General features: G+C 40.1%; 1 protein-coding gene across 1 annotated transcript in view; it reads left to right on the top strand.

Annotated features, from left to right (window-relative positions):
* Positions 1–27,147, top strand: part of DIAPH1 (diaphanous related formin 1) — a gene marked incomplete at both ends in the record, with an annotated part of 118,676 nt that overhangs the window by 40,249 nt on the left and 51,280 nt on the right. The window contains 13 exon segments of the mRNA XM_080711298.1: positions 134–147; positions 150–219; positions 1,015–1,078; positions 2,613–2,752; positions 7,413–7,521; positions 7,957–8,067; positions 8,236–8,355; positions 8,949–9,064; positions 9,793–9,908; positions 10,655–10,719; positions 12,341–12,520; positions 12,897–13,664; positions 14,374–14,488. Coding sequence (XP_080567424.1) covers positions 134–147; positions 150–219; positions 1,015–1,078; positions 2,613–2,752; positions 7,413–7,521; positions 7,957–8,067; positions 8,236–8,355; positions 8,949–9,064; positions 9,793–9,908; positions 10,655–10,719; positions 12,341–12,520; positions 12,897–13,664; positions 14,374–14,488 — 1,988 coding nt within the window.

Below are 27,147 nucleotides of genomic sequence, written 5' to 3'. Positions count from 1 at the left end.
CAAAAGGCAAGGAAGTATGAGAATGGTCTGGATTGGGAATAAAGAGTTGCTATGTCATATCATACACAAACAGTAATAAGTAATACTCAGTCATTTGACTTGATATTACATTGTTTCTTTCTGTTCTTTTTAGTTGGGTGCAAACATTTGTGCCGAAGGTCTAGCCTCCTTATTAGACATCCTCAAACGACTTCACGATGAGAAAGAGGAGAATGCTGGGTGAGGAATTCCAAGTCTTTGCATCTTTAGGTTGAGGGATGTAGGGGGGTTGGTTGTTTGCTCTAAAGTCGATAACAGTTCAGTGTAAAGTTATAGACTAGGGGAATATGCTGTTAGCTGAGAACAGGGCTTGTTTTAGGAATAACCAGAGGATGAAAGATGATTACAGGCATAGGAAAGGGAGGAATAACCTAAATTTCATGGTGGATAACACAGACTCTTATACTACATAAGATTATTTGTTTCTCAGGGTTCTTAATCTGGAAATAGGATGTTTTTGTCAGAGCTGCCCTCTGATCTGGTCTGGATCATAAACCATTCAGAAATCTTAAAATATACTTAATCAGCCTTTATATCAGTCTTGAAGTTGAAATAATTCTGGAAATGCCTTGGACTGTCTCGGGCTACCTTGAAGCCACACTGAACTAAAGTGTCATCTCTACTTCCTAGGTTCTTTTCAAAGACAAAAATAATACAGGGTCTGGACCTCCTGCATGTACCTTCTCAGACTTGAAACCTATGAAGTAGTAGGGATATTATCCTGATAGAATTTAGCACTTAGAAGCCTAAAGGGAGTTAAAGGTCAGGTTTTAATGTAATACTAAATTTTTGAATTACAGGAAGATTAGCCAAAGGTCTTTGATGGTTAAGAGCCTTCCATAGTGATTCTGGGCCAAGTGCTGTGGGCTAGACTTTACTCAACTACTAGCTTGGGATATTTCATTTGCAAGAATGAAAAGTCAAATGGGAAAGGGTTGTTGAATAAAGGGACTGACTTTTGTCTTCTACCTGTAGAAACTATGATAGCCGGAACCAACATGAGATCATTCGTTGCTTGAAAGCTTTTATGAACAACAAGGTGAGATTTTTCCCATTCTCGTTCCATTCTCCATCTAGACCCCTATTCCTTCTATTCTGTTTGCACACCCCAGTAAAGAAGTACAAATATGAGGTTCAGGACTTTCAGTTTTCTCTTTTGTGACTATAACTGTCCTGTGTTGCCACACAATCATGCTTCCATGGTCCTTTCTTCCCACTTCTAACTTCTGTTTCACAGAGTAGGCTTAATTTTCTTCTTTTTTCTTTACTCTCCTTTGTTAATTCTTGAAATTTCTGACCTATAGTTATTGTTTGGGAGATTTAGTATATTCCTTAACTTGTTTGTTATTTTCTTTCCAGTTGTTGCTACACTAAATTCCTTTTATCTTGTTCTTTTCTTTTTTTTTTTTTTTTTTTGGAACTCAGAAGCATTCGACCTCTGAGCTACACCCCCTGTCCTATTTTTAATTCTTTATTTTGAAACTGGGTCTCACTGAGTTGCAGAGGGCCTCACTAAGTAGCTGAGGCTGTCTGTGAACTGCTATCCTCTGGTCTCAGCCTCCCAAATGCTGGGATTACAAGCATGTGCCACTACGCCCACTTTCCTTTTATCTTCTTTTTGTCCAGTATACTCAGGGAGCCCATATTTATATATGCTTCTAAATACAAATCTACCTCTCTCACTGTTTAATTTTATTATAACTTACTTTTGTGTGTGTGTAAAAACTAGGGATTAATCTCAAGGGCATTCTACTTCTAAGCTACATCCCCAGCCCTATTTTATTTTTTATTTTGAAGTAGGGTCTCTCACTACTTGCTGAGGCTATTTTTTTGTTTTGTTTTGTTTTGTTTTGCAGTACTGGGGATGGAACCCAGGGGCATTCTACCTTTGAGCGACACCGCAGCCCTATTTTTTATTCTTTATTTTGAAACAGGGTCTCACTGAGTTGCAAAGAGCCTCACTGAGTAGCTGAGGCTGGATTTGAACTTGTGCAGTCCTCTTGTCTCAGCCTCCCAAATGCTGGGATTACAAGCGTGCACCACCACGCCCAGCTTGCTGAAGCTATCTTAAAACCTATAATCCTGCCAAGCATGGTGACGCACACTTGTAATCACAGCATTCAGGAGGCTGAGACAGGAGGATTTCGGTTTGCGGACAGCCCCAGCTACTAAGTGAAGCCCTTTGCAACTCAGTGAGACCCTGTAATTAACTTATTTCATTAGATTGGATTGTATAAAAAACATACAATTTATAGAATTTTATTCTTGAAGATATGGAATTCTGTCTCTGCTTTGTTTTTATGATGTGCTATCTGTGTATGTATATCCAGCTTTTCCCTTTTTATAAGAATTAATACACTAGGTTAGAGGCCTACCCTACTTTAATGTAACTTCATTGTAACTTACATCTGCAATGACTTTATTTCCAAATAAGGCCACAGTCTGAGGTACTAGGGGTTAGGACTCGAAATAACATATACATTTGAGAATACCACTCAGCCCATAATAACTAGACTTGTCCCTAGTTAGATGCTATCATCTTTAAAACTCCTTCTCTGTTCTTGTTCTCCCAGTTTGGAATCAAGACCATGTTGGAGACAGATGAAGGAATCCTACTGCTGGTCAGAGCCATGGATCCAGCTGTTCCCAACATGATGATCGATGCAGCCAAGCTGCTTTCTGCTCTTTGTATTCTACCACAGCCAGAGGACATGTATGTGATTAGAGTTATTTCTATTCTTCATTCTCATTTTTACCATCTTCTCTTAGTCTGGACTCTTCATTGATTCCCAGAGTTGTTGATACCACCCCCTTCCCCCACGTGGGGCAATAGTATCCTCCCATGCATTAAGGGAGTAGGAGCAGTGAATAAAAATAAGCAGTGGAAGTGGCCAGTGAGGCGCTGAGTATTTTCTGAAAAGGGAGCAGTAAGCAAATAAAAACGAAAATTTGGGTGGAATCTATGGTCTAGAGGAAAATTGAGTGGCTTAAGTATCCTCTTAGTCTAAATACTCTGTAAAACTATATTTCTTCTCAGAAGTGAACACTGGGATTTTTTTTCCCCCCTTTTTGGTGGTACTGGGGGTGGAACCCAGGGGCTTTCTACATCCGGGCTATACCCCCAGACTTATTTTATATTTTATTTGGAAACAGGGTCTCACTAAGTTGCTAAGAGCCTCACTAAGTAGCTGAGGCTAGCTTCAAACCTGTGCGATCCTCCTGCCTCAGCCTTCCAAGCATAGGAATTACAAGCATGCGCCACCATGCCCGGCTTTTTTTTTCTGATACTAGTAGTTGAACCCAGGAGCACTTTTATCTCTTACGTACACCTCCAGCCCTTTTTTATTTTGACACAAGGATAACTTAAGTTGCCCAGGTTGTGATCTTCCTGCATCAGCCTCCTGAGTAGCTGAGATTACAGGCATGCACTCTCATGTCTAGAATCTTAATACAGATTGAAGACCCTAATCCAAAAGCTAGAAATGCTCCAAACTGTGAAACTTTTTGAGCACTCTCATACCATCCCAAGTGGAAATTTCACACTATGAAATTTCATTTTGTGGTCAAAATTATTAAAAATAATGTATAAAGTTACCTTTAAGCTATTTGTATAAGGCATATATGAAACAAAAGTAAATTCTCTGTTTAAGGTTCTGTGTCATCACTTTCCCATGATAACTCAGCATGTATATGTAAACATTCCAAATCCAGAAAAAGAAAAAAGTAAAATCTGAAATACATGATCTCAAGCATTTCAGATAAGGGATGATCAACCTGTATTTAAGAAAGATTCCTAAATAATGAGTCCTATCTGGAGTGTACCACTAAATGTCAGAGGTATAATAGGATGTCTGCCATATTTTTATTAATATTTATTATGTCTTGAACAAAGGTTTCTTTTTAGCCAGGTATGGTGGCACCCCTGCCCTGTAATTCCAGTACTTGGGAGGTTGAGGCAGGAGGATCGCAGGATCATGATCGACCTCCTGAGGTTCTTCACAACTTAGTGAAATGCTGTTTCAAAATAAAGAATAAAATAGGGCTGGTGGTGTAGCTCAGAAGTAGAATGTCCCTGAGTTCAATCTCCAGCACCACACACACAAAAAAAGGTTTCTTTTTACTATTTTGTGTGTGTGTGTGGGGATACTGGGAAATCAAACCCAGGGGTGCTCTACCTCTGAGGTCCACCTATAGTCTTTTTTATTTTTTATTTTGAAACATGTTCTTACTGATTTGCCATGTGCTGACTCACATCTTCAATCATCCTTGCTTAGCCTCCTGAGTGCCAGTGTTATAGGTGTGTGTCACTGTGCCTAACACTTTTTTTAGTTCAGAAATAATACAACTTAGCCGAGCGTGGTTGTGCATGCTTATAATCCCAGTACTTGGGAGACTGAGATTAGAGAATCACAGGTTCACAGACATCCTCAGCTACTTAGTGAGGTCCTCCACAATTTAGTGAGATCCTGTTTAAAAAATAAATAAGCCGGGTGTGGTGGCACACGCTTGTAATCCCAGCATTTGGGAGGCTGAGACTGGAGGATCGCGGTTCACGGACAGCCTCAGCTACTTAGTGAGGCCCTCTGCAACTCAGTGAGACCCTGTTTCAAAAATAAAGAATAAAATATAGGGCAGGGGGTGTAGCTCGGAGGTCGAATGCCCCTGGGTTCCATTCACTCACACACATCATCATCATCATCATCATCATCATCATCATCACAATAATAATAATAATAATAATAATAATAATAATAATAATAAATAGGGCTGGGACTATAGTTTGGAGGTAGAATGCCCCTGAATTCAGTCCCCAGTATCACAGGGAAGGAAGGAAGGAAGGAAGGAAGGAAGGAAGGAAGGAAGGAAGGAAGGAAGGAAGGGAAGGGGAGAGGGAGGGGAAGGAAAGGAAGGGAGGCAGGTAGGCAGTCAGGCATGCAGGCAACATTATATTAAAATTCAAACAGTAGCTGGGTATGGTGGTGAACGCTTGTAATCCCAGTATTTGGGAAGCTGAGACAGAAGAATCACAGGTTCGTGACCAGCCTCAGCTAACTTAGTGAGACCCTCTGCAACTTAGTGAGATCCTGTTTCAAAATAAACAAAAAGAATAAAATAGGGCTAGGGGTATAGCTCAGAGGTAGAATGCCCTTGGGTTCCATCATCAGGACCACCAAAACAAAACAAAACAAAAAACAGTATACAAATATTTAAAGGAAAATTTAGAGCCTGGCCTGGTGATACATGCCTATAATCCCAGTACTTGAGAGGCTGAAATAGGAGGATTGCAGGCTTAAAGCCAGCCTCAGCAACTTAATGAGACCCTGTTTCAAAATAATTTTTTTTAAAAATAAGGATTAGGAGTAAAGCTCAGAGGATTATAATGCCTCTGGTTCAGTCCTCAGTACCAAAAAAGAAAGTAAAATTTATTAGCCTCATCGCTTTGCCAGATTTTATTCTGTAGAGATAACCACTGTTAATGATTTGGTATATCCTCAAAGATTTTTTTCTAAGCACAGTCAAATATATTATAGTTCCTTAATTCTAGGACACCTTCTATAACCCTAAATGATAGTATTTTAGATCTAAGGAATGATGGCTTATCACTATAAAACCAACTGCATATATAGGTTAGATTTTATTTCTGTGGTGGGATTTATTTTAACAAAAGCTAAATCATTTTTTCAAATCATTTCATTTCAACTTATTTCTTGTTATTTAATAGTAGATCATGGACATGTTGGACTTTGAATTATTTAATAGTAACTCTTGGACTTAGATTTACCTTATCTTTAGATTTATCTTATCTTTAACAAGTCATATGTATGTCCTATAATTATTTTTTTTTCTTTTTTGTAGTACTAGTTATCGAACCCAAGGGCATTCTACCTCCGAGCTACACTCCCAGCCTTGTTTTATTTTTATTTTGAAACAGTGTCTTGCTGTTTCAAACAGGGTCTTGCTGAGGCTGTCCTCAAACCTGTGATCCTCCTGTTTTAGCCTCCCAACTACTGAGATTAAAAGCATACCCCAACACACCCAACCCATAATTTACTTATTTAAGAATTCCCCCACTAGCCGGGCATGGTGGCGCACGCTTGTAATCCCCGTGCTTGGGAGGCTGAGACAAGGAGGATCACGCGGGTTCGAAGCCAGGCTCAGCTGGCTTAAGAGACCCCGTTTCCAAATAAAATATAAAATAGGTCTGGGAGTGTAGCCCGGAGGTAGAAGGCCCCTGGATTCCATCCCCAGTACCACCACCAAAAAAAAAAAAAAAAAAAAAGAATTCCCCCACTGCTAGACTTATAGAAGACTTTAGTAGATTCTGACTGTGATATTGGTGATAGGAATTTTTAGTATTAAAATCATTCTATCGGGTGTGATGGCACAAACTTGTCATCCTAGTACTTGAGAGGTTAAGATAGGAAGATTACAGGTTCGTGGCCAGCCTCAGTAACTTGTGAGGCCTTCTGCAACTTAAGGAGACTCTGTTTCAAAATAAAGAATAAAATATGTCTGGAGGTATGTCCCTAGGTTCAATTCCTAGTACCACTCCCCCCCAAAACATAATGCTATTAAAAAAATCTCTGTATATATCTTCTTTCATATTTATGTATTTATGTTGGATAGATTGTGTGTGTGTGTGTGTGTGTGTGTGTGTGTGTGTGTGTGTGTGTTACAACTGCAGCCTTTTAAAAAAAATTTTGAAATAGGGTTTCATTAAATTGTGAATGACCTCAGTATAAGTTGCTAAGGCTGGCCATGAACCTGTAATCCTCCTGTATTGGTCTCCCAATTACTTGGATAAGTGTGAGCCACCACACCTGGGTCTGTTGGATAGATTTCTAGAAGTAGGTCAAATGATACATGCATTCGAAATTTATTATATTAAATGCTCCTTAAAAAGTTGAACTAATTTATACTTCATAGCACAGGGGTTTTAATTTGATATTCATGGATAAAAGTCCAGAAATGGGTTTTAGGAAATAACATTTTTCTAGCCAGTCATGGTAATACACACCTGTAATCCCAGTACTTGGAAGGCTGAGAGATAGGAGGATTGGCAGATTCAAGGTAAGCCTCAGCAATTTAGCAAGACCCTGTTTCATAATAAAAAGGGTAGTGGTGTAGTTTGGAGGTAGAATGTCTCTGGACTCAATCTCCAATATCAAGAAAAGAAAAGAAATATATTTTTCTGAGGAGATAGTCTGTGGCTTTTAGCAGATTCTGGTTTCTGTTGTAGGAGTTGCAAGAGAAACCTGAATCATTGGTAATGTCCTGTTTCTTAATGATGTGCACCCTGTGTAATCTACCCAGAATACATGTCTCTGTCAGAGTACCTGGGTTGGACCCTCCCTTTTCTTTCTCTTGGGCAGGAATGAAAGAGTTTTGGAGGCAATGACAGAAAGAGCTGAGATGGATGAGGTGGAACGTTTCCAGCCATTACTGGATGGATTAAAAAGTGGCACTTCCATTGCACTCAAGGCATGTATACCCCTTGAAATTGGGCCCAAGAATAGAATTCAAGATGGAAACACTTAAGTTCATATGAAGTGGTTCCCAACTATATATTTATATTTGAGAATTTATTCTAAAGGGGAAATGATTAACCTTTTCTCTAATTAGACAAAGAAAGAATTGTTTTCCTTATTGTGAAATGAAAAAAAGGCATGGTCTCATCTATTTGCATGCTAGGAAAACCAAAACTCTATAATAATATACAGTCAAATCCTTGGAATCATTTATATTTCTGAGCTCTCCAGACCTATGTTCAACCAGGTCTCTGCTCTAGTAGAAAAGTTATGTTTTTGTATTGAATCTTCTAGGTTTTATTTGGGAGTCCCAGAATGCATGTAAGAGAATGAAATCTCTATCTGTAGAAGTTAGCATTAATATAGCCATTGAATTTTTTTACTTTAGGTGGGATGCCTACAGCTGATCAATGCTCTCATCACTCCAGCTGAAGAACTTGACTTCCGAGTTCACATTCGAAGTGAACTCATGCGCTTGGGGCTACATCAGGTATTGCAGGTAAGAGATAACTCTTGATTAGAAAGTCTAGGCTGGTTCCTTCTTGTTCTTATAGAATCAGTCATCCCTGGGATACCTCTGGTTTTCATCTTAAAAACCAAATGGAAAGGTTTGAGTTTTTAGCCACCTGGACAGCTTTTCTTTAACTTCTGCTTTTGACATTGGCAGGACCTTAGAGAGATTGAAAATGATGATATGAGAGTACAACTAAGTGTTTTTGATGAACAAGGGGAAGAAGACTCCTATGACCTGAAGGGACGACTGGATGACATTCGCATGGAGATGGAATATCCTTTTACTGTCTGGGTTCAAGACAGATGAGATATTTATTGCATTCAGGTATGGACCCTGTATGGAATGGTTTGGGAGATGATGACTCTGAACAGGACATTAAGCTTATGTGTCTTCTCAGAAAACAAGACAGGTTTCTTTTTATTGCTGCTTATTTTATTTACCTCAGCATAAACCAGAGAAGTTAATAAAGGTAATCTGTGGGTTCAGTCTGCAAGTTGCCATCAAAACCATTGTAAACTTCCTCGAACATGATAGTTTATTGAGATTCAGAGATGTTTGGGCTGAAGGAGTAAATTGGTAATAACTATTAATATTTGCCACAAGGGACTTCCAGGGGTTATAGTTTTAGTTTCTGTCTGCTGCTTCATTTTTCAAGCCATGTACTAGAAATCCCCTGTCTCTCTATATAGCATAGCACCACCCTCGGCTAAAGAAATTTAGTTTCTGGTAATATTTTCAGGAGGAATAGCCATTAGAATAGAAGTGACATCTTACTCCTTTTCTTAGCTTCTCCCTGAATTGGACAAGCCACATGTCAAAAACAGTTTCTGAGTCTTTGTTTTCCTTAGCCTGTTCGTCTTTCCACTGACTTTGGCGAAGTCTTCCAGATTCTCTTAAACACAGTGAAGGACTCAAAGGCAGAGTCGCATTTCCTGTCCATATTGCAGCACCTCCTGTTAGTCCGAAATGACTATGAGGCTAGGTAAGGTGACATGTCTGTGAGATTTTTGTTTTTTTGTTTTTTTGGTGGTACTGGAAATTGAAACTATGGGCATTCTACTTCTGAGATACACCCCAAGTCCTTTTTTTTTTTTTTTTTATTCTATATCTTGACATCAGGGTCGCACTAAGTTGCGGAGAGCCTCACATAAGTAGCTGAGGCTGGCCACAAACTTGTGATTTTCTGTCTCAACTTCCCAAGTGTCGGGATTACAAGTGTATGCTACCACACCTGCCTGCCTGCCTGTGAGAAATTTTGAATTTGAACTTAAATGGAGAGAGCAGAATCCTTAAAAGGTTGTTCTCTAAAAGGAAAAGACAGACTGTATTAGTGTTCATTAGACACAGATATAAAGGAAGTTGTCAGTTGTCCCTTTAATACAACTGAAAGATACCCCTATGGAAGAGGTCACAGTATATAAAATGAAGTGCTCCCATCCCTTTTTGGAAGGCAGTAGGTAAATGGGGTGAGGATGATAAAACGATGGTGGCAATTTAAAATTCTTTCTGGTTATTTAGAAGTTGAGTTCAGCAGTAGCTCTCCCCATGGGAAAATATTGGAAGTAGGAGGCAAATGGTAAGAAGTTTTTTGCACTGCTAGGGGTCAAGATATATACTCGGGTCTCTTTATTGTCAAAGTAATTAACTTTTCTTAGTCCTAAATGTTTCTGAAAATTATATTTTGATAACCCCGTTTTGTTTCTTCCATAGACCACAATACTATAAATTGATTGATGAGTGCATTTCCCAGATTGTTCTTCACAAGAATGGGGCTGATCCTGACTTCAAGTGCCGACACCTTCAGATTGATATTGAGGGGTTAATTGGTTAAGTATACTCTACTATCTTGTTCCTCAAAACATTCATTGCTTTTGCCTTTCATTTTGCATCTTTCTGTCAATGAAAATTTAAGAGAAGAAATCTTCTAGTCCCCAGATATTTCCATTTTGTTCTTAGGTTATCACCAGTATCTTTACAAGGAATATATACATAGTCCTTTAGTTTATTTCTACAAAAATTTAAAAATCTATCCATTGTGACACATCACTCTTTAGCAGGGCTTCAGCTATTATCTATGACTCCTAATGGTTTCAGAATCACAAGTATCACTTATAGGCATTCTTTATGCCACATAGTATGATAGCCATACCTTGCATTTAGAAATTATAAGTTGAGCTGGGCGTGGTGGCACACGCTTGTAATACCCACGCTTGAGAGGCTGAGACAGGAGGATTACACAGTTTCAAGCCAGCCTCAGCTACTGAGTAGGCTCTCAGCAACGTAGTGAGACCCTGTTTCCAAATAAAGTATAAAGTAGATCTGGGAGTATAGCCCGGAGGTAGAAAGCCTCTGGGTTCTACCCCCAGTACCACCAAAAAAAAAAAAAAAAAAAGAAATTATAAGTTGAACCTAACTGAAAGTTTTAATTTCTTGGGCTAGTTTGTGTACAGTGTTAATAATAATTTAAATATCCAAGGACAGAAGACTGCTCTTTGTTATTTTGAAGAGCTTAGGAATAAGAGGGGAAGACCAAGAGACTGGAAGATTCATTTAATGACTCTTTTCTTTTCAGACCAAATGATTGATAAGACAAAGGTGGAAAAATCTGAAGCCAAAGCTACAGAGCTGGAAAAAAAGGTGTGTTTCAGGGATCAGTGATAGAAGATTTGCTTAGAGTACACAAGACCCTGGGTTCTGTCTCCATTGCTGCCAAAAAAATAAATAAATAAACAAAACCAAAAATTTCCACTTGGGTTAGATCAAGGAGGATTTTTTTTTTTATAGTGTGGTACTGGGAATTGAACCCAGGGGCATTCTACCTCTGAGCTCCCCCCTAGCTCGTTTTTATATTCTTTATTTTGAAACAGAGTCTCACTAAGTTGCAGAGGGCCTCACAAGTAGCTGAGGCTAGCCATGAACCTGTGATCCTACTGTCTCAGCCTCCCAAGTACTGAGATCACAAGCATGCTCCACCATGCCTGGTTGAGGATTTGACATGTGGGATAGTTTTTGTCCATGATATCTATAGATAAAAGTGTGTGTTTGTGTGTTGTATGTTGCTCGAGATTGGGCCCAGGATCTTCTACCTTTGTGCTATACCAACAGCCCTATTTTACTTTTTATTTGGAAACAGGTTTACTCTAAGTCTCTTGAGATCCTCACTAAGTACTGAGGCTGGCATAAGCCTGCAATTCTCTTGTTTTAGCTTCCCAAGTACTGGGATTACAGGCCTCCACCACCACACATGGTTGTCCATGATATTTTGAAAACATTAACCATTCAATAGTTCCTAGGGAAAAACCTTTTTAGTATGGGTTAGTCTTTGAAGAAGGTGATAAGGGTATGAAAAATTGCTAAAGATGGGCTTGAACAGGTCTTAGGCCACCAGGCAGAACAAGAAAGCATATGATACTCTTATATAATGTGATGACTTTCGTTTGATTGGCTTCTCAAGTCTGTTATCACTAGAATAATAGGAACTAGAATATGTCTAAGTTCCTTTTTTTTTCCCTTCGATTGTTAAGGATTCTTATTGTGGTTGACAGGTTTTTGTTTTGTTTTGTTCATGTTAAGGATTGAACCCAGAGAGCTTCCTACCTCCGAGCTGCACCCTCAGCCCTTTTTATTTTTTATTTTGAAACAGGGTCTTAATAAATTGTTGAGGCTAGCTTTAAACTTGTGATCTTCCTGTCTCAGCCTCTTCAGTACTGGGATCACAGGCATGCACCACCACACCCAGTGGTTGATATGTTTTTGGTACTAAGGATTACTAGGATTGTCCATTGTAATCATTATAGTTAAAGTTTTTCCCAACCCAAATGTTAAGATTTTTAAAGTTTTTTATTCTTTTAAATTATAAGAGTTAGAAGACTAAGGAATGATCTTTAAGCTGGACATGGTGGCACACACTTGTAATCCCAGCATTTGTGAGGCCCTTTGCAACTCAGTGAGACCCTGTTTCAAAATAAAGAATAAAAAGTAGGGCTGGGGTTGCAGCTTGGAGGTAGAATGCCCCTGGGTTCCAACTTCAGTACTGAAGGGAAAAAAAAAAAAAAAATGATCTTTAGTTCTCCTCTCCTTTAACTTTGATTTTAAGGTTAAAATCTTGGTGATCTCTTTTTCCCAGAAATTGCCTGAGATATGAGGTCAGTGAATTCTGTAGAGCAGGTACTGGCACAAAATAGTAAATTATGGAGAGTAACACTTGTGCTTCTTACTGGAATGGAAAGCTTACTGGGAGCCTGATTCTTTCCTCTAGCTGGACTCAGAGTTAACTGCTCGACATGAGCTGCAAGTAGAAATGAAGAAGATGGAAAGTGACTTTGAGCAGAAACTTCAGGATCTTCAGGGAGAAAAGGATGCATTGGATTCTGAAAAGCAACAGATTGCCACAGAAAAACAGGACCTGGAAGTAGAGGTGTCCCAGCTCACAGGAGAGGTAACAGGCCTGAGTGGGAAAGGCAAAGTGCCTGTTACTGCCATTAGTGTAAGTCTTGGGACAGAAGTCAGTCATTTTACTCCTAGGGAGGGAGCAGCTAATTGGTGCTATTGAGATGGTGTTTTTTTTTTAATGTGGGATTGGGGATTGAACTATAGAGTATTCTACCTCAGAGTTATACCCCAGGCCTATTTTATTTTTTATTTGGTGCTTCCATTAAATAGCAGTGTGAATTTAGGCAAATCATGTGATCTGTCTGACTTTTCCAAGTCCCTTCATATGTAAAATGAGGAATTTGTATTAGTTTCTTTTTATTTCCAACTTCAGTGTCCCTAAAGTGGGGTAAGAAATATTCACATCAGTACTCTTTTTGTAGGTTGCCAAGCTGTCAAAAGAACTAGAAGATGCTAAGAAAGAAATGACCTCTCTCTCTGCTGCAGTTGTTGCTATAGCCCCTTCTGTTCCTAGTAGTGCTACTGTTCCCCCTGCCCCTCCTCTACCAGGTGACTCTGGCACTGTTATTCCACCACCAGCCCCTCCTTTACCAGGAGGGACTAGTCCTCTTCCTGGAGGTGTTACTATTCCTCCTCCACCACCTGCCCCTCCTTTGCCTGGGGGCACTGCCATCCCCCCTCCCCCGCCTTTGCCCGGGGGCACTGCCATACCCCCTCCCCCTCCCTTGCCTGGGGGTGCTCCCATCCCCCCACCCCCTCCTTTGCCTGGGGGTGCTGCCATCCCCCCTCCCCCTCCCTTGCCTGGTGGGGGTGCTGCCATCCCCCCTCCCCCTCCCTTGCCTGGTGGGGGTGCTGCCATTCCCCCTCCCCCTCCCTTGCCTGGTGGGGGTGCTGCCATTCCCCCACCACCACCTCTACCTGGGGGTGCTGCCATCCCCCCACCTCCTCCCTTGCCTGGAGGACCAGGAATGCCACCTCCACCTCCCCCTCTTCCTGGTGGTCCTGGAATCCCTCCACCCCCTCCATTTCCTGGAGGTCCAGGCATTCCTCCACCTCCTCCTGGAATGGGTATGCCTCCACCTCCCCCCTTTGGATTTGGAGTTTCTGCAGCCCCGGTTCTGCCATTTGGATTAACCCCCAAAAAGGTTTATAAGCCAGAGGTACAGCTTCGGAGGCCAAACTGGTCCAAGGTGAGAGTTTCTGTTTTGTTTTGTTTTAATCCGTAGACCTAAAGAAACCATTTAAGTTTCCAGCTTTATATTTTGTGCATGAGCAGGCGTCTCTTCTTTATGGCTCTCATCTGTCATCTTCAAGTTCCACTGGAGCTTATGTTTATTCAACATCTGTATTTCAGACATTACCACAGAAAGTTCTGTGAACTATGTATGTTGAACTTATTCTAATCCTTAAGCCAATGTGTTCTTTGTTTTGTTCTTTCCTTTTCTCTGAGGATATGAGTGGCATGGTAACACATAGCTTGATAGTGGTCATGTCACCAATCTGCAAATGAGAGAAATTGGGCTGTTCCATTCCTTTTTCTCAGATGAAAGACCATACAAACTAAGTTAAAATAAAGTTAGCCAAATTGATAGGAGAGATAAAGAGCAAGGAAAGATGTGAAGTTGAGCCTAAATGCTTCTGAAACTAGAAGTTAGGAGGACAATTAGCATAACTAAGTCTAGTTCTTGAATAATCACCAATAAACAAATCGGAAATAACATCTCTTGATCCCATGATGATGAGCACAACTGTTGTCTGAGTGGTTGGCTAGTCTTACTCTACTAAAAGATTTCTGATAACTAGCTATCTACCTCTTTTACATCTTAATCAGTTTTCTAGGATGAAAAGTACAGAGCTCAGCTCAGTAACTCTTAATTAACACCCTTTCTGTATCCACAGTTTGTGGCAGAGGACCTTTCCCAGGACTGCTTCTGGACAAAGGTGAAGGAGGACCGATTTGAGAACAATGAACTTTTTGCCAAACTCACCCTTACCTTCTCTGCCCAGACCAAGAGTGAGTACCTTCCTCTTTATTGTCAAAGTCTAGTGTAGGGCTTAGATATTCTTAAAGTATGTTCTCATTCTCTTCTTAGCTCTCCCATTCTCTTCCCTTCCTGTGTAAGAGTGGAAAGGAAGGGAGTATTAGGTAGAAGAGAGATGAGTTTTCCTATTTAGAACAAAATAAGATTGTTTTGTTATGGGGTTGCTGGGTTTGGGAAAGAGACCTGTTACATGGAGGTATTGTATGTTAGTATAACTGTACGTATATAATATTAAGGTTCCAGAAGCTCAGTTTGGGCCCATTTTGATGATACACTTGAGCAGATTCTGGCGCTGCCTTTAGATGCCATCTTCATACCCAAGTATTTAATTAGTAAGGGTCAGAGTCTTTAACAGGCTGGGTGGCTGAGTGACTGTCTATAGTAACAAAGAACTATGCATAATTCCTTTTCTTCTATTTTTTTCCAATATCCGATGCTTTCCCCTCCTGGCCTTTTCCTCCTGCAGCTTCCAAAGGTAAGAGCCTTGTAGTTATGTCTCTTGACTACTAGAGAAAAAGATGAAACAAATATAATGCACTTTCTCTTTAAAAAATAGACCAGAGGTTAATTTATCTCTTGATAGTTTTTCTAGACTCCAAAAGGACCAGTAGCTGTGATGTTGACTAACAGGGAAGAAAGTTATTTTAAATTGAAGCTATCACCTTCTTTGGAAGGTGACTTAGACAACTTAAATAGTAATACCATTAACTAACATTTGTGCTAAATTTTACAATTTTTAAAATGCTTTAGAGCCGGGCGTGGTGGCGCACACTTGTAATCCAAGCATTCAGGAGGCTGAGACCAGAGAATCACGGTTCGCAGACAGCCTCAGCTACTTAGTGAGGGCCTCTGCAACTTAGTGAGAGCCAGTTTCAAAATAAAGAATTAAAATAGGGCAGGGGGTGTAGATCGGAGGTCGAATGCCCCTGGGTTCTACCCCCAGACCTGCAAAAAATAAAGTAAAATGCTTTAATATTTTATTTCACCTACAAGGAAGCTTTATGAGACAGGCAGGTGTGTATTGTCTCCATTTTTGTAGCATATATAGCCCCATAGTTAAATAGCTCTCCCAAGGTTACATGACCAGATCCAGGTGTCTTGACTTCCAGTCCATGGTCTGTATAAATTCTTGGTTTTCTTTTTTTTTCTTTTTGGTACTGGGGATGGAACCCAAGGGCATTCTACCTCTGAGCTACACCCCAGCCTTACTTTTTATTCTTTATTTTGAAACAGGGTCTCACTGAGTTGCAAAGGGCTTCACTAAGTAGCAGCTGAGGCAGTTTGCGGTCCGAGAACTGTTAACCTTCCTGTCTCAAGCCTCCCAAATGCTGGGATTACAAGCGTGTGCCACCACAGCCGGCTCTTGGTTTTCTTTTTTACCTTTATATAATTCCATTTATTTATTTATTTATTATTTTTGTGCTACTGAGATTGAACTTGGATAAAACTTGCATTCTGCCTCAGTGCCCTATTTTATTTTTTATTTTGAAACAAAGTCTTCCTAAGTTGCTGAGGGCTTCAGTAAGTTTCTGAGGCTGGACTTAACCTGTGTGCCACTATACCCAGCTACCTTCTATTTCTTACTATCTTTTTTTATTAATGGCATGATTAAAAGCATCACTTAAAGCCAGACAAGGTGGCACCCACCTATAATCCCAGAACTTGGGAGGCTGAGACAGGAGAATTGCAGGTTTGTGGACAGCCTCAGCAAGTAGTAAGACTCTCGTATCAACCTAGTGAAACCCTTTTTCAGAAATTAAAATAAGAGGTATAATTCTGGGTTCAATTCCTACTACGGTTCTTGGTTCAATCCCTAGGACACTAAAATAAAATAAAATAAAAGCATCACTTATTAATGGTCTGAGTATAGTGACTTTTCTTTTTAGGTATATTCTTTCCTTGCAAAACTTTTTTTTTTTTTTTTTTTTTTTTTTTTGTGGGTCTGGGGATGGAACCCAGAGACATCCGACCTCCGAGCTACACCCCCTGCCCTATTTTTTATTCTTTATTTTGAAACAGGGTCTCACTGAGTTGCAGAGGGCGTCACTAAGTAGCTGAGGCTGTCTGCAAACCGCAATTCTCCGGTCTCAGCCTCCCAAATGCTGGGATTAGAGTGTGGGCCACCACGCCCAGGTTACATCAGAACAGTTTTGCAGATGTTCTATGGCAGTGATTTAGAGAGAACTTTAGCTAAAAAGTAAGATACTGACCAGCTGCAGAACCTTTTTAAACCCATAAGATTCAAAAGTCCACACTTAGTAGGGATGACATGAACAATAGAGAGCTTTAGACCTGGTAAGAAATATGAGATACATTATGGGAACTGTGAACATCACAATAGTTTTTGTTGGTTTTTTTTGTTGTTTTTTTTTTTTTTCCTCTGGGATGGAACCCAGAGGCATTCTACCTCTGACCTACACCCCCAGCCCTGTTTTTATTCTTTATTTTGAAAGAGGGTCTCAATAAGTTCCAGAGGGCCTTGCTAAGTAGCTGAGGCTGTCCACAAACTCTGATCCTCCTGTCTCAGCCTCCCAAATGCTGGGATTACAAGCGTGCGCCACCACACCCAGCTTACATCAGAACAGTTTTGCAGATGTTCTATGGCAGTGATTTAGAGAAAACTTTAGCTAAAAAGTAAGATACTGACCAAGAGTTAAAGAATTTCATTGAAATGAGCTAGTATTGTAGTTAGGATTTGACTGTTAGTCAAGATCCTAAGACTTGTACTATTGTCCCAGAAGTGAGAACTGTTGGCAACAGTAGGTTAGTTTACTTATCTGCTGCACTTGCATAACTTCCTTGGTTCAGACTTTGACAGGATCCTAAAGCTGGGAGCAATATCCTTCCCCAGGAAAACTCTAAGGATTTTTTTCCTTTTACTCTTGTGAGTGACTTCTGTCTGTCCACTAGGTGGCACTAACCCAGTAGGATTTTTATTAGTGTTTATGAATCTTTATACTTTCTACCTTATAATTTTTAAGCAGGACTTTATAAGAGCTCAGGCTTAGCCTGCTCTACCATGATCAGCAGAACTCTTGGCAAACTCACTATCCTATCAATTTCTTATTTCTATCAAATATATAGGATTAGGAATAGAGGTACTATTCTATTCAAATGTGCACTTTTTTTTATATTTTTGTGTGATAATTGGGAATTGAACTCAGAGGCATTCTACCTCCGAGCTACATCCCAGACCTTTTTTGTTTTGGTTTGGTTTTTGTTGTACTTGTTTTCATGAAACAGAGTCTCACTAAGTTATTCTGTGCTGGCCTCAAGCCTGTGGTCCTCATTTCTCAGTCTCCCAAGTTCTGGGATTATAGGCATGTGCTACTGAACCTAGTATGGTTGTTTTGTTTGTTTTTGTTTGTTTGTTTGTTTAGTTTTGTTTGGTGGTACTGGGGTTCCTGGAAGCCCTTCTACCTCCGGGCTACACTTCCAGACCTATTTTATTTTTTGGAAACGGTCTCCTAAGCCAGCGCGGCTGGCTTCGAAACTGCGCGATCCTCCTGTCTCCGCCTCCGCCTCCCAAGCGCGGGGATTACAAGCGCCCTGCATGTTTGGGGTTTTTTTTTTTTTTTTTTTTTGGTGCTAGAGATTGAGCCCAGGGGACTTACACCTCTGAGCTACAGTCCCTAGCCCTTTAAAAAAATTATTTTTTGAGCTGGAAATGGTGGCACATGACTGTAATCCCAATACTTGAGGGGGGTAAGAGAGGAGGCTTGCAGATTCAAAGCAAACCTCAGCCACTTAGTAAGGTTCTCAGCGATTTAGCAAGATCCTGTTTCCAAATAAAAAAATAAGAGCTGGGTGTGATAGCCTATGCTTGTAATCCCAGTACTTGGGAGGCTGAGATAGGAGGATCTCAGGTTTGCAGCCAGCCTCATCTACTTTGTGAGGTCCTTTCTGCAATTTAGTGAGACCCTGTTTCAGAATTTAAAAAATAGGGCTGAGGTTGTATCAGAGGTAGAATGCCCTAAATTCAATCACCAGTACTACACACACAGAATTTTTTTTAAATTTATGACAAGAGTCCATTGAATCTAGTATGCCATTTATCTTAGTTTATGTCATTCATCACAGAAGCCCTGACTCCTAGGTTACTCTTTTACATGTTTCAGTCCCTGTAAGGTTCTGGGTTTCTTATTCTGTCTCTTCTTATTCCACTTAAATTCAGGAACCATTCCACTGTGCCCCCTGGAATTCATGGCTCATTGCTAACACAATCTCCTTTGTCATCAACTTCACCTTGCTCTAATGGAAATCCAGCTTTCCCTCAATGTTGCTTTCCCTTTTGTTGTCATGTGGTTTTCCTTTACTCCTGTAAACCTCACCTCAGTGATCCAGTTTTAGATCATTCTACCTTTTTCTTTTCTTTTTTTTTTTTTTTTTACTACTATTTTTTTTTTTTTACGGATCTGGGGATGGAACCCAGAGACATTCGACCTCCAAGCTGTACCCCCTGCCCTATTTTTTATTCTTTATTTTGAAACCGGGTCTCACTGAGTTGCAGAGGGCCTCACTAAGTAGCTGAGGCTGTCCGCGAACCGCGATCCTCCAGGTCTCAGCCTCCCGAATGCTGGGATTACAAGTGTGCGCCACCACGCCCTACCTTTCTCTTTTCTAAAATGCCATTTATTTATTTATTTATTTATTTATTTATTTATTTATTTATTTATTTTTGCAGTACTGGGGATGGAACCCAGGGGCATTTTACCTTAAGCAACACCCTCAGCCCTATTTTTTATTTATTTTGAAACAGGGTCTCACTAAACTGCAAAAGGTCTCACTAAATAGCTGAGGCTGTCCGAGAAACATGATCTTCCTATCTCAGCCTCCTAAATGCTGGGATTACAAGTGTGCGCCACCATGCCCACTTCTGTTCTTTATATTTGAAACAGGGTCTCACTAAGTTGCGGAGGGCCTCACTAAGTAGCTGAGGCTGGCCACAACCCTGCAATCCTCCTGTCTCAGCCTCCAGAATTCCTCCATGGCCCATAAAGTTGCCAGATTCACCCCTATAGTGTGAACCAGCAGGCTGCATCTCTTGTTTAGAAAGGGCTTTTTTCACATCACAGTTTTGCCCATTAATAGTGTGGTATTTCTAAACAACAGTTTTATCAACTATATCGTGATTATTAAAAGTTATAAAACCGAGCATGGTGGCATATGCTTGTAATCCCAGCATTTGGGAGGCTGAGGCAGGAGGATTGCAGTTCGTGGACACCCCCGGCTACTTAGTGAGGCCCTTTGCAACTCAGTGAGACCTTGTTTCAAAATAAAGAATAAAAAGTAGGGTTGGGGGTGTAGCTCAGAGATAGAATGCCCCTGAGTTCCATCCCCCTGTGCCACAAAAAAAATAAATAAATAAATTTTCTCTTTTTTCCTCTCTGCCCATCTTCTATGATTTCAGTCTTGCTGTACTTTTAAAAGTAGCCTCTTGAATTCCTCAGTCTCTTCTTTAATAACCAAAATTTTCTTCACTGTTGGATGGGCACCAAGCTTTACAGAGTTCTCTCTAGAAAGAGCTCTCTTTGGTTCTGCCCCAGGCCCATCAACCTGTGTGGTCAAGCACACTTTGATGTATCCACCTCTCCAACACCAGCTAAGTCAGAAAACCAAAGCTTCTGAGATGTGTTATGTTGGGGTCTTTTATTACTACACAGTTTTTGAATGTGCTCCATTTATCAAAATGTTCTTTTAAACTATCATGTAGTTTTAAAGCTCAGACCATTAACAAAGTTTCCTCAGCTGTCCTGGCTCCTTTGGGTCTTAGCCTTCCATTTGGGGACTGGACTCACCTCTCCCAAGCTTATTATCACTTTTCTTTTCTTTTTTTTTTTTTTTTTTTTTTTTTGCAGTACTGGGGATGGAACCCAGGGGCATTCAACTTCCAAGCTAAACCCCCTGCCCTATTTTTTATTCTTTATTTTGAAACAGGGTCTCACTAGGTTGCAGAGGGCCTCACTAAGTAGCTGAGGCTGTCCGCAAACCGTGATCCTCTGGTCTCAGCCTCCCAAATGCTGGGATTACAAGCGTGCGCCACCACGCCCAGCTCTATTCTTGTAAACTATTATTTCACATCTTTTCTCTCCTCAAAGGCCTGGCACTTTCCTTATTCTTAGTTAAGGATATTTCATTTATACTTCACTGAGAAAATTGAAGCCCCTCAAAGAGGATTTCAAAGACCCTGTCAGCCGGGTTTGGTGGCGCACACTTGTAATCCCAGCATTCGGGAGGCTGAGACAAAGGAGTATCACAGTTCACAGACAGCCTCAGCTACTTAGTGAGGCCCTCTGCAACTCAGTGAGACCCTGTTTCAAAATAAGAATAAAAAACAGGGCTGGGGCATATCTCAGATTGAATGCCCCTGGGTTCCATCCCCATTACCAAAAAAAAAAAAAAAACACTGTCATCTTTTTCCCACTTTGTCTTCTTCCCTGTTTTTATGGTCCTGAGTAAAGACAGTTTCTGGACTAACCTGATAGCTTTATTTCAGCTAATATATAGAATACGTTGAAAGCAAATCTCCCTCATATTAACCATGGTTCATCATACCTTTTGTTTTGTTTGTTTTTTTGTACTGAGGATGGAACCTAAGGGCATTCTACCTCTGAGCTACACCCTAGCCCTATTTTTTATTCTTTGTTTTGAAACAGAGTCACACTAAGAGTTATAGAGGGCCTCACAAGTAGTGAGGCCGTCTGCAAACCTACCTACAATCCTCCTATCTCAGCCTCCCAAGTACTGGGATTATAAGCATCCTTCACCAGGTCCGGCTATGCATGTGTTATTCTTTAAATAGTTTGTGTTTAGTTCAGATAAGAAAATATAGGAAATTTTAAACAGAACCTTTCTGGAAATTAAGGAACAAGAGAGTTAAAACATAAAATTACAGAAATGTGAGGGAATACTTTAAAAAAAAAACAAACATGATTCCATGTGGTATATCCTGTACCTGAACATTTTAAGATCTTGTGATATTATGTATTGGTCTGCCTCATTTTTTCTTAAATTTTATTTTGTCTACATTATTTCTAAAGAATAGTTGTATTCTATCATCTGAATGATATATAACCACTCCATCGAGAATTTAGATTAAATTTTTGTATTATAGGCAATGTTGAAGGATATAGCCTATTATGTTTATTTTGCATACTTGTGTTTCTACATCATAATTTTTTTCTTTTTTCTTTTTTTACGGTACTTGGGATGGAACCCAGGGACATTCTACTTCCGAGTTATACCTCCAGTCCTATTCTTTATTTTGAAACTGGGCCTCACTGAGTTGCAAAGGGCCTCACTAAGTAGCTGAGGCTGTCCTTGAACTGATCCTCTGGTCTCAGCCTCCCACATGCTGAGATGACAAGCATACACCACCATGGCCAGCTGGACTGCACCATAATTTCTTAAAGTAAAATTCCTGGATTCAAATCACTGAATATATAGAATTATACCAGTTTGCAGTTCCACCAAAAATAAGAAGTTGACATAAGCCGGACGTGGTGGCGCACGCTTGTAATCCCTGCGCTTGGGAGGCTGAGACAGGAGGATCGCACAGGTTCGAAGCCAGCCTTGGCTACTTAGTGAGACCCTGTTTCCAAATAAAATATAAAATAGTTCTGGGAGTATAGCCCGGAGATAGAAAGCCTCTGGGTTCCACCCCTAGTACCACCAAAAAAAAAAAAAAAAAAAAAAAAGAAGTTGACATAATGTCTGGTAAGGGAAAGTGAAATCTTATTACTGTCATTACTGAGAAGATTGCACTAAAGAGTTACTTTTTTTTTTTTTTTGGTACTGGGATTCATGGAAACCCTTCTACCTCTGGGCTATACTCCCAGACATATTTTATATTTTTATTTGGAAACAGGGTCTCTTAAGCCAGCGAGGCTGACTTCGAACCTGTGCGATCCTCCTGTCTCTGTCTCCCAAGCACAGGGATTACAAGCGTGCGCCACCACGCCTGGCTCAAAGAGTTACTTTTAAACATTGACTTTTTTCTTCTTATCAGTAAAAGGAGATAGATAAAACCATTGATACTTTTCAGTTCTTAACTTCTATTTCTGTGCTCTTCTCTCATTTTTCTTTTTTTTTTCTTTTTTTGCAATAGTGAATATTGTTCTGACAGCTTTCTAAGTTATATTTTATTTGGTCTTGGTCTGAGTTACTTCCTCTTATTCTTTGCTTGGGTCAGGCTTTAGGAACTACTTTTTAAAAACTACTGTTTTGGGGATAGAGAAGAAAATTTGGGCAAAACTTTAAAACCTCTGCTTGAAAACTGATTATGTAGTCTCCAAGAAGACTTACTGGTGGAGATTTAAGGGAAGGTATCACCAGATAAAGATGATTAAACTTTAATTCTTTCTAAACTGGAGTAATTGGATATATTTATCAGTAACAGTGTGCTCTTTTCATTTTCACCACCAGATGGCACATGGATCTCTTCTATTTTAGATGTGTCATTGTTACGTCTGGTAGTGACGCAGGCACGTTAGAGAGAGGCAACCTCTGTTATTTCCAAATGCAGACTGTTTAGGATACTGCCCTCTACTGGTCAGGAAATTTATTTGGAGGACTGATCAACTGTAAAATTAGAGCAGGAAGATATCCATACCTTGCCGCTTTACAAAGGAATTTTGTCCTGATGCAATTCGTTTTGAGGGTTGTTTTTTTTTAATGGTGTGTGTTGTATGTGTTTGTAGGTAGTATTTCTATCGTAGAAGCACTGTTTTCTTTTGGAACCCTGAGGGCTAGAGAATATTTCTGGCTTTTGGCTTTTCATAGTATTTTTTGTTTGTTTGTTTTTATTTTTGCGGTACTGGGGGAGGAATACAGGGTTATTCTACCTCTGAGTTATTACCCAGCCCTATTTTTACTCTTTATTTTGAAACAGGGTCTCGCTGAGTTGCAGAGGGCCTCACTACGTAGCTGAGGCTGTTTGTAAACTGCTTACCCCCGTCTCAGCCTTTTGATTACTAGGATTACAAGTGTGTATCACTGTGCCTGGCACTTTTTTCATAGCTTCATGAAATCAGGGCCTTCCTTTCAGAGGGCTTATAGAGGATTGTATATTGTATATTACCAGCGTGGTAGTTCATTTTATACATATTTGTAACCTATTATAATACATTTATAATTCTATCTCAGTTTTTGCTAAAAAGCTACTTCAAACACATAGTAGAACCTATTCACTGATTATATATTGTAATTTGTTAGCTCCTCATTATCTGAATATAATGCCATTTCTAGAGCCTCATATAAAATCAAAATTTAGATTTGTATATGCATTATAGTATTGTAGATATACATAAACTGAAATTATCTTTTAAATCCAGGTACCAGCTTCCATTATCTGCTCATTTTAGAAAAAAAAATGTCTTTTTAAATGTCATTGCCTGAGACTTTATTACACTATCTGGTAGGGGGATTGGTATTGCCTAAACTTTCATCCGTTTTTTGTTTTGTTTTGTTTTGTTTTTGTGGTAGTGGAAATGGAACCCAGGGGCATTCCACTTTTGAGCTACATCCCCAGCCCAATTTTTTATTCTTTATTTTGAAACAGGGTCTCACTGAATTGCAAAGGACCTCACTAGGTAGCTGAGGCTATCCGTGAACTGTGATCCTTCTGTCTCAACCTCCCAAATGCTGGGATTACAAGCCCCACTATGCTCGGCAACTTTGTTCATCTTGGTACAGTCAATTTCTATAACTTAAATGTCTGTTTCTACCAGTAATTCTTATCTTTAGTGTGCATAGGATTACACAAGGAGCATGTAAAAGGTTTAAATTACATGTTAAAGATACAAATTTTTGGGTCCCACATCCAGAAAATGTAAATTACAGGAACTATAGATTGGGTGTGTGTGCGTGCGTGCGTGCGTGCGTGTGTGTGTGTGTGTGTGTGTGTGTGTGTGTGTGTTGCTGGGGATGGAACCTAGGGGCATTATACCTTTGAGCCACATACCCCCAGTCTGATTTTTTATTCTTTATTTTGAAACAGGGTTTCACTAAGTTGCAGAGGGCCTAAGTAGCTGATGCTGGCTGTGAACCCTGGTCCTCTTTTCTCAGCCTCCCAAGTACTAGGGTTATTTTTTTTTTTTTTTTTTTTTTTTTTTTTTGGTGGTACTGGGGTTCCTGGAAGCCCTTCTACCTCCGGGCTACACTCCCAGACCTATTTTTACATTTTTATTTGGAAACAGGGTCTCCTAAGCCAGCGCGCGGGGCTGGCTTCGAACCTGCGCGATCCTCCTGTTTCTGCCTCCCAAGCGCGGGGATTACAAGCGTGCGCCACCACGCCCGGCTAAGTACTAGGGTTATAAGCATGCACTACCACGCCTGGCAGGATGCATTTTTAATAAGCACCCCCATATGGTTTTGTTATAGATTTGCAAATCTGGCTTGGCCCAGTGTGTGTATGTATATCTTTCATTATTTTCTTCTCTGTCTTTTTACTCTCTGCCATAGTCTAGAAGCTGTTTTTTACTTTTTCCAAATAGCATTTAGATGTTTCTATCAGTAGATGTATAAGTGATACATTTTGGAGATACTATTTCTGAGATACTTGTTTTTACAGAATTTTGTGCCATCTGCCTGGCCAGAACTTAATAGGCTTCTTAGAAGGAGGGAGAGGGAGGGAGGGAGGGGGAGGGGGGAGAGGGGGAGAGAGTGAGTGAGTTAGTTAGTTATTAGGAATTGAACCCAGGAGCATTCTACCTCCCACTCTGAGCTACACCACAGCTCTCCATTTTTTGTTTGCTTATTATTATTATTATTATTTTTTGCATTACAGGGGATGGAACCCAGAGGCATTCTAATCTCCAAGCTATACCTCTAGCCCTATTTTTTATTCTTTATTTTGAAGCAGGGTCTCACTAAGTTGCGGAGGGCCTCACTAAGTAGATGAGCCTAGCCACAAACATGTCATTCTCCTGTGTCAGCTTTCCAAGTACTGGGATTAAAAGCGTGCGCCAATACCCCCCTCCCCCCGTTCTTATTGTTTGTTTGTTTGTTTAAACAGGATCTTGCTAGGTTGAAGAGACTCTCATTACTTGCTTAGTCTATCCTCAAACCTGCGATCATTTAGGAAGATGTTTTGAAGAGGTTCTCTGAGATCAGTGAAGTATCCGGGGACAGCTTAGAGATTGATTAAGCTGCGGAGGATGAATGGCAGACAGTGCTGTACTAGACCTTGGTTTGCACAACAAAGATGAAATTGTAAGGAACTGGAGGAGCTCAAGATCGAGATGGGGAGTGTTGTGGCTCTGCAATTATATCTCTTGTTCAAGTTTAGTTCATTTTCTTGCCATGGAGGCCTGGAGTTTGAGATCAGACATATGTTCAAGAAGAGGGATGGGATCTCTAGGAAGTGTCAGTGCAGAATTAGATTTGGGAATGAGTAGAATGATCCAGTGTTCTCTTGCTACCTACTAAAGCCCAAAGCTGCTGTCTCAATGGAATTCTGATAGTGAGATTCTACTTGGTGACACATACTTGTAATCCAGTACTTGAGAGGCTGAGACAGGAGGATCTTGGGTTCAACAACAGTACTTGAGAGGCTGAGACAGGAGGATTGCAGGTTTGAGGCCAGCCTCAGTCACTTAGACTCTCAGCAACTTAGCAAGATCCTGTTTCAAAAACAAACAAAATATTAAAAAGGTCTGGGAGTGTAGCTCAGAGGTAAAATGTATCTGAGTTGAATTCCCAGTATCACACATTAAAAAAAGGAAAGGTATATGCCAGAATACTATGATAGATTTTATTAGACTGTTAGATTTTTTCCTTCAGTTTTTCTTATGTGGTTATATTATTTTAACACTGAGAAAAACAAAAATTATTTAAAAGGAAATTTACTATTGTCTTGGAGAAGATGTTGGAGAAGAGGTTGGGTGTTGGGAGAAGAGGTTTCTAGAAGAACTTGAACTTATTGTCTACAGTGCAGAGTACTAACATTCATTTGACAGACCAGGTAATGGCATCCTCTACTTCACTGTCCTGCTGTGATCCTAGCCTGCTGTAAGAGCTAGTTTCTCCTTGAAAATTGGATTCCTGTTGACTGTGGTGGTGCACACCTGTAATCCCAGTACTTGGGAGGCTGAGATGTGGATCACAGGTTTTAGGCCAGTCTCACAACTTAGTGAGACCCTGTTTTAAAATAAAAGAGTTGGTGGGTGTAACTTGGAGGTAAAGTGCCCCTGGGTTCAATCACCAGTACCAGAAAGGAAAAAGAAAAGAAAAGAAAGAAAGAAGGGGAAAAGGTCAGATTCTAATATAAAAAGCTTGAGCTGGGCCAGGCATGGTGGTACACGCTTGTAATTCCAGTACTTAGGAGACTGAGACAGGAGGATTGGAGGTTCGTGGCTAGCCTCATCTACTTAGTGAGGCCCTCTACAACTTAGTGAGACCCTGTTTCAAAATAAAGAATAAATAGGGCTGGGGGTATAACTCGGTGGTAGAATGCCTGAGTTCCATCCCCAGTACTACTACTACTACTACTACTACTACTACTACTACTACTATTAATAATAATAATAATAATAATAATAATAATAATAATATAAAAAGCTTTGTGTTTTCTTCTCTAAGCTTCTTTGGGCAAGGGAACCCCATTTCTCCAAGATGAGAAGGAATAATTATT

The sequence above is a fragment of the Muscardinus avellanarius genome (genome assembly GCF_963383645.1).
Source record: "Muscardinus avellanarius genome assembly, chromosome: 1".
Lineage (NCBI taxonomy): Eukaryota > Metazoa > Chordata > Mammalia > Rodentia > Gliridae > Muscardinus > Muscardinus avellanarius.
The sequence above is the reverse complement of the archived record's forward strand: the minus strand, read 5'-3'. Positions and strand labels throughout refer to the sequence as shown.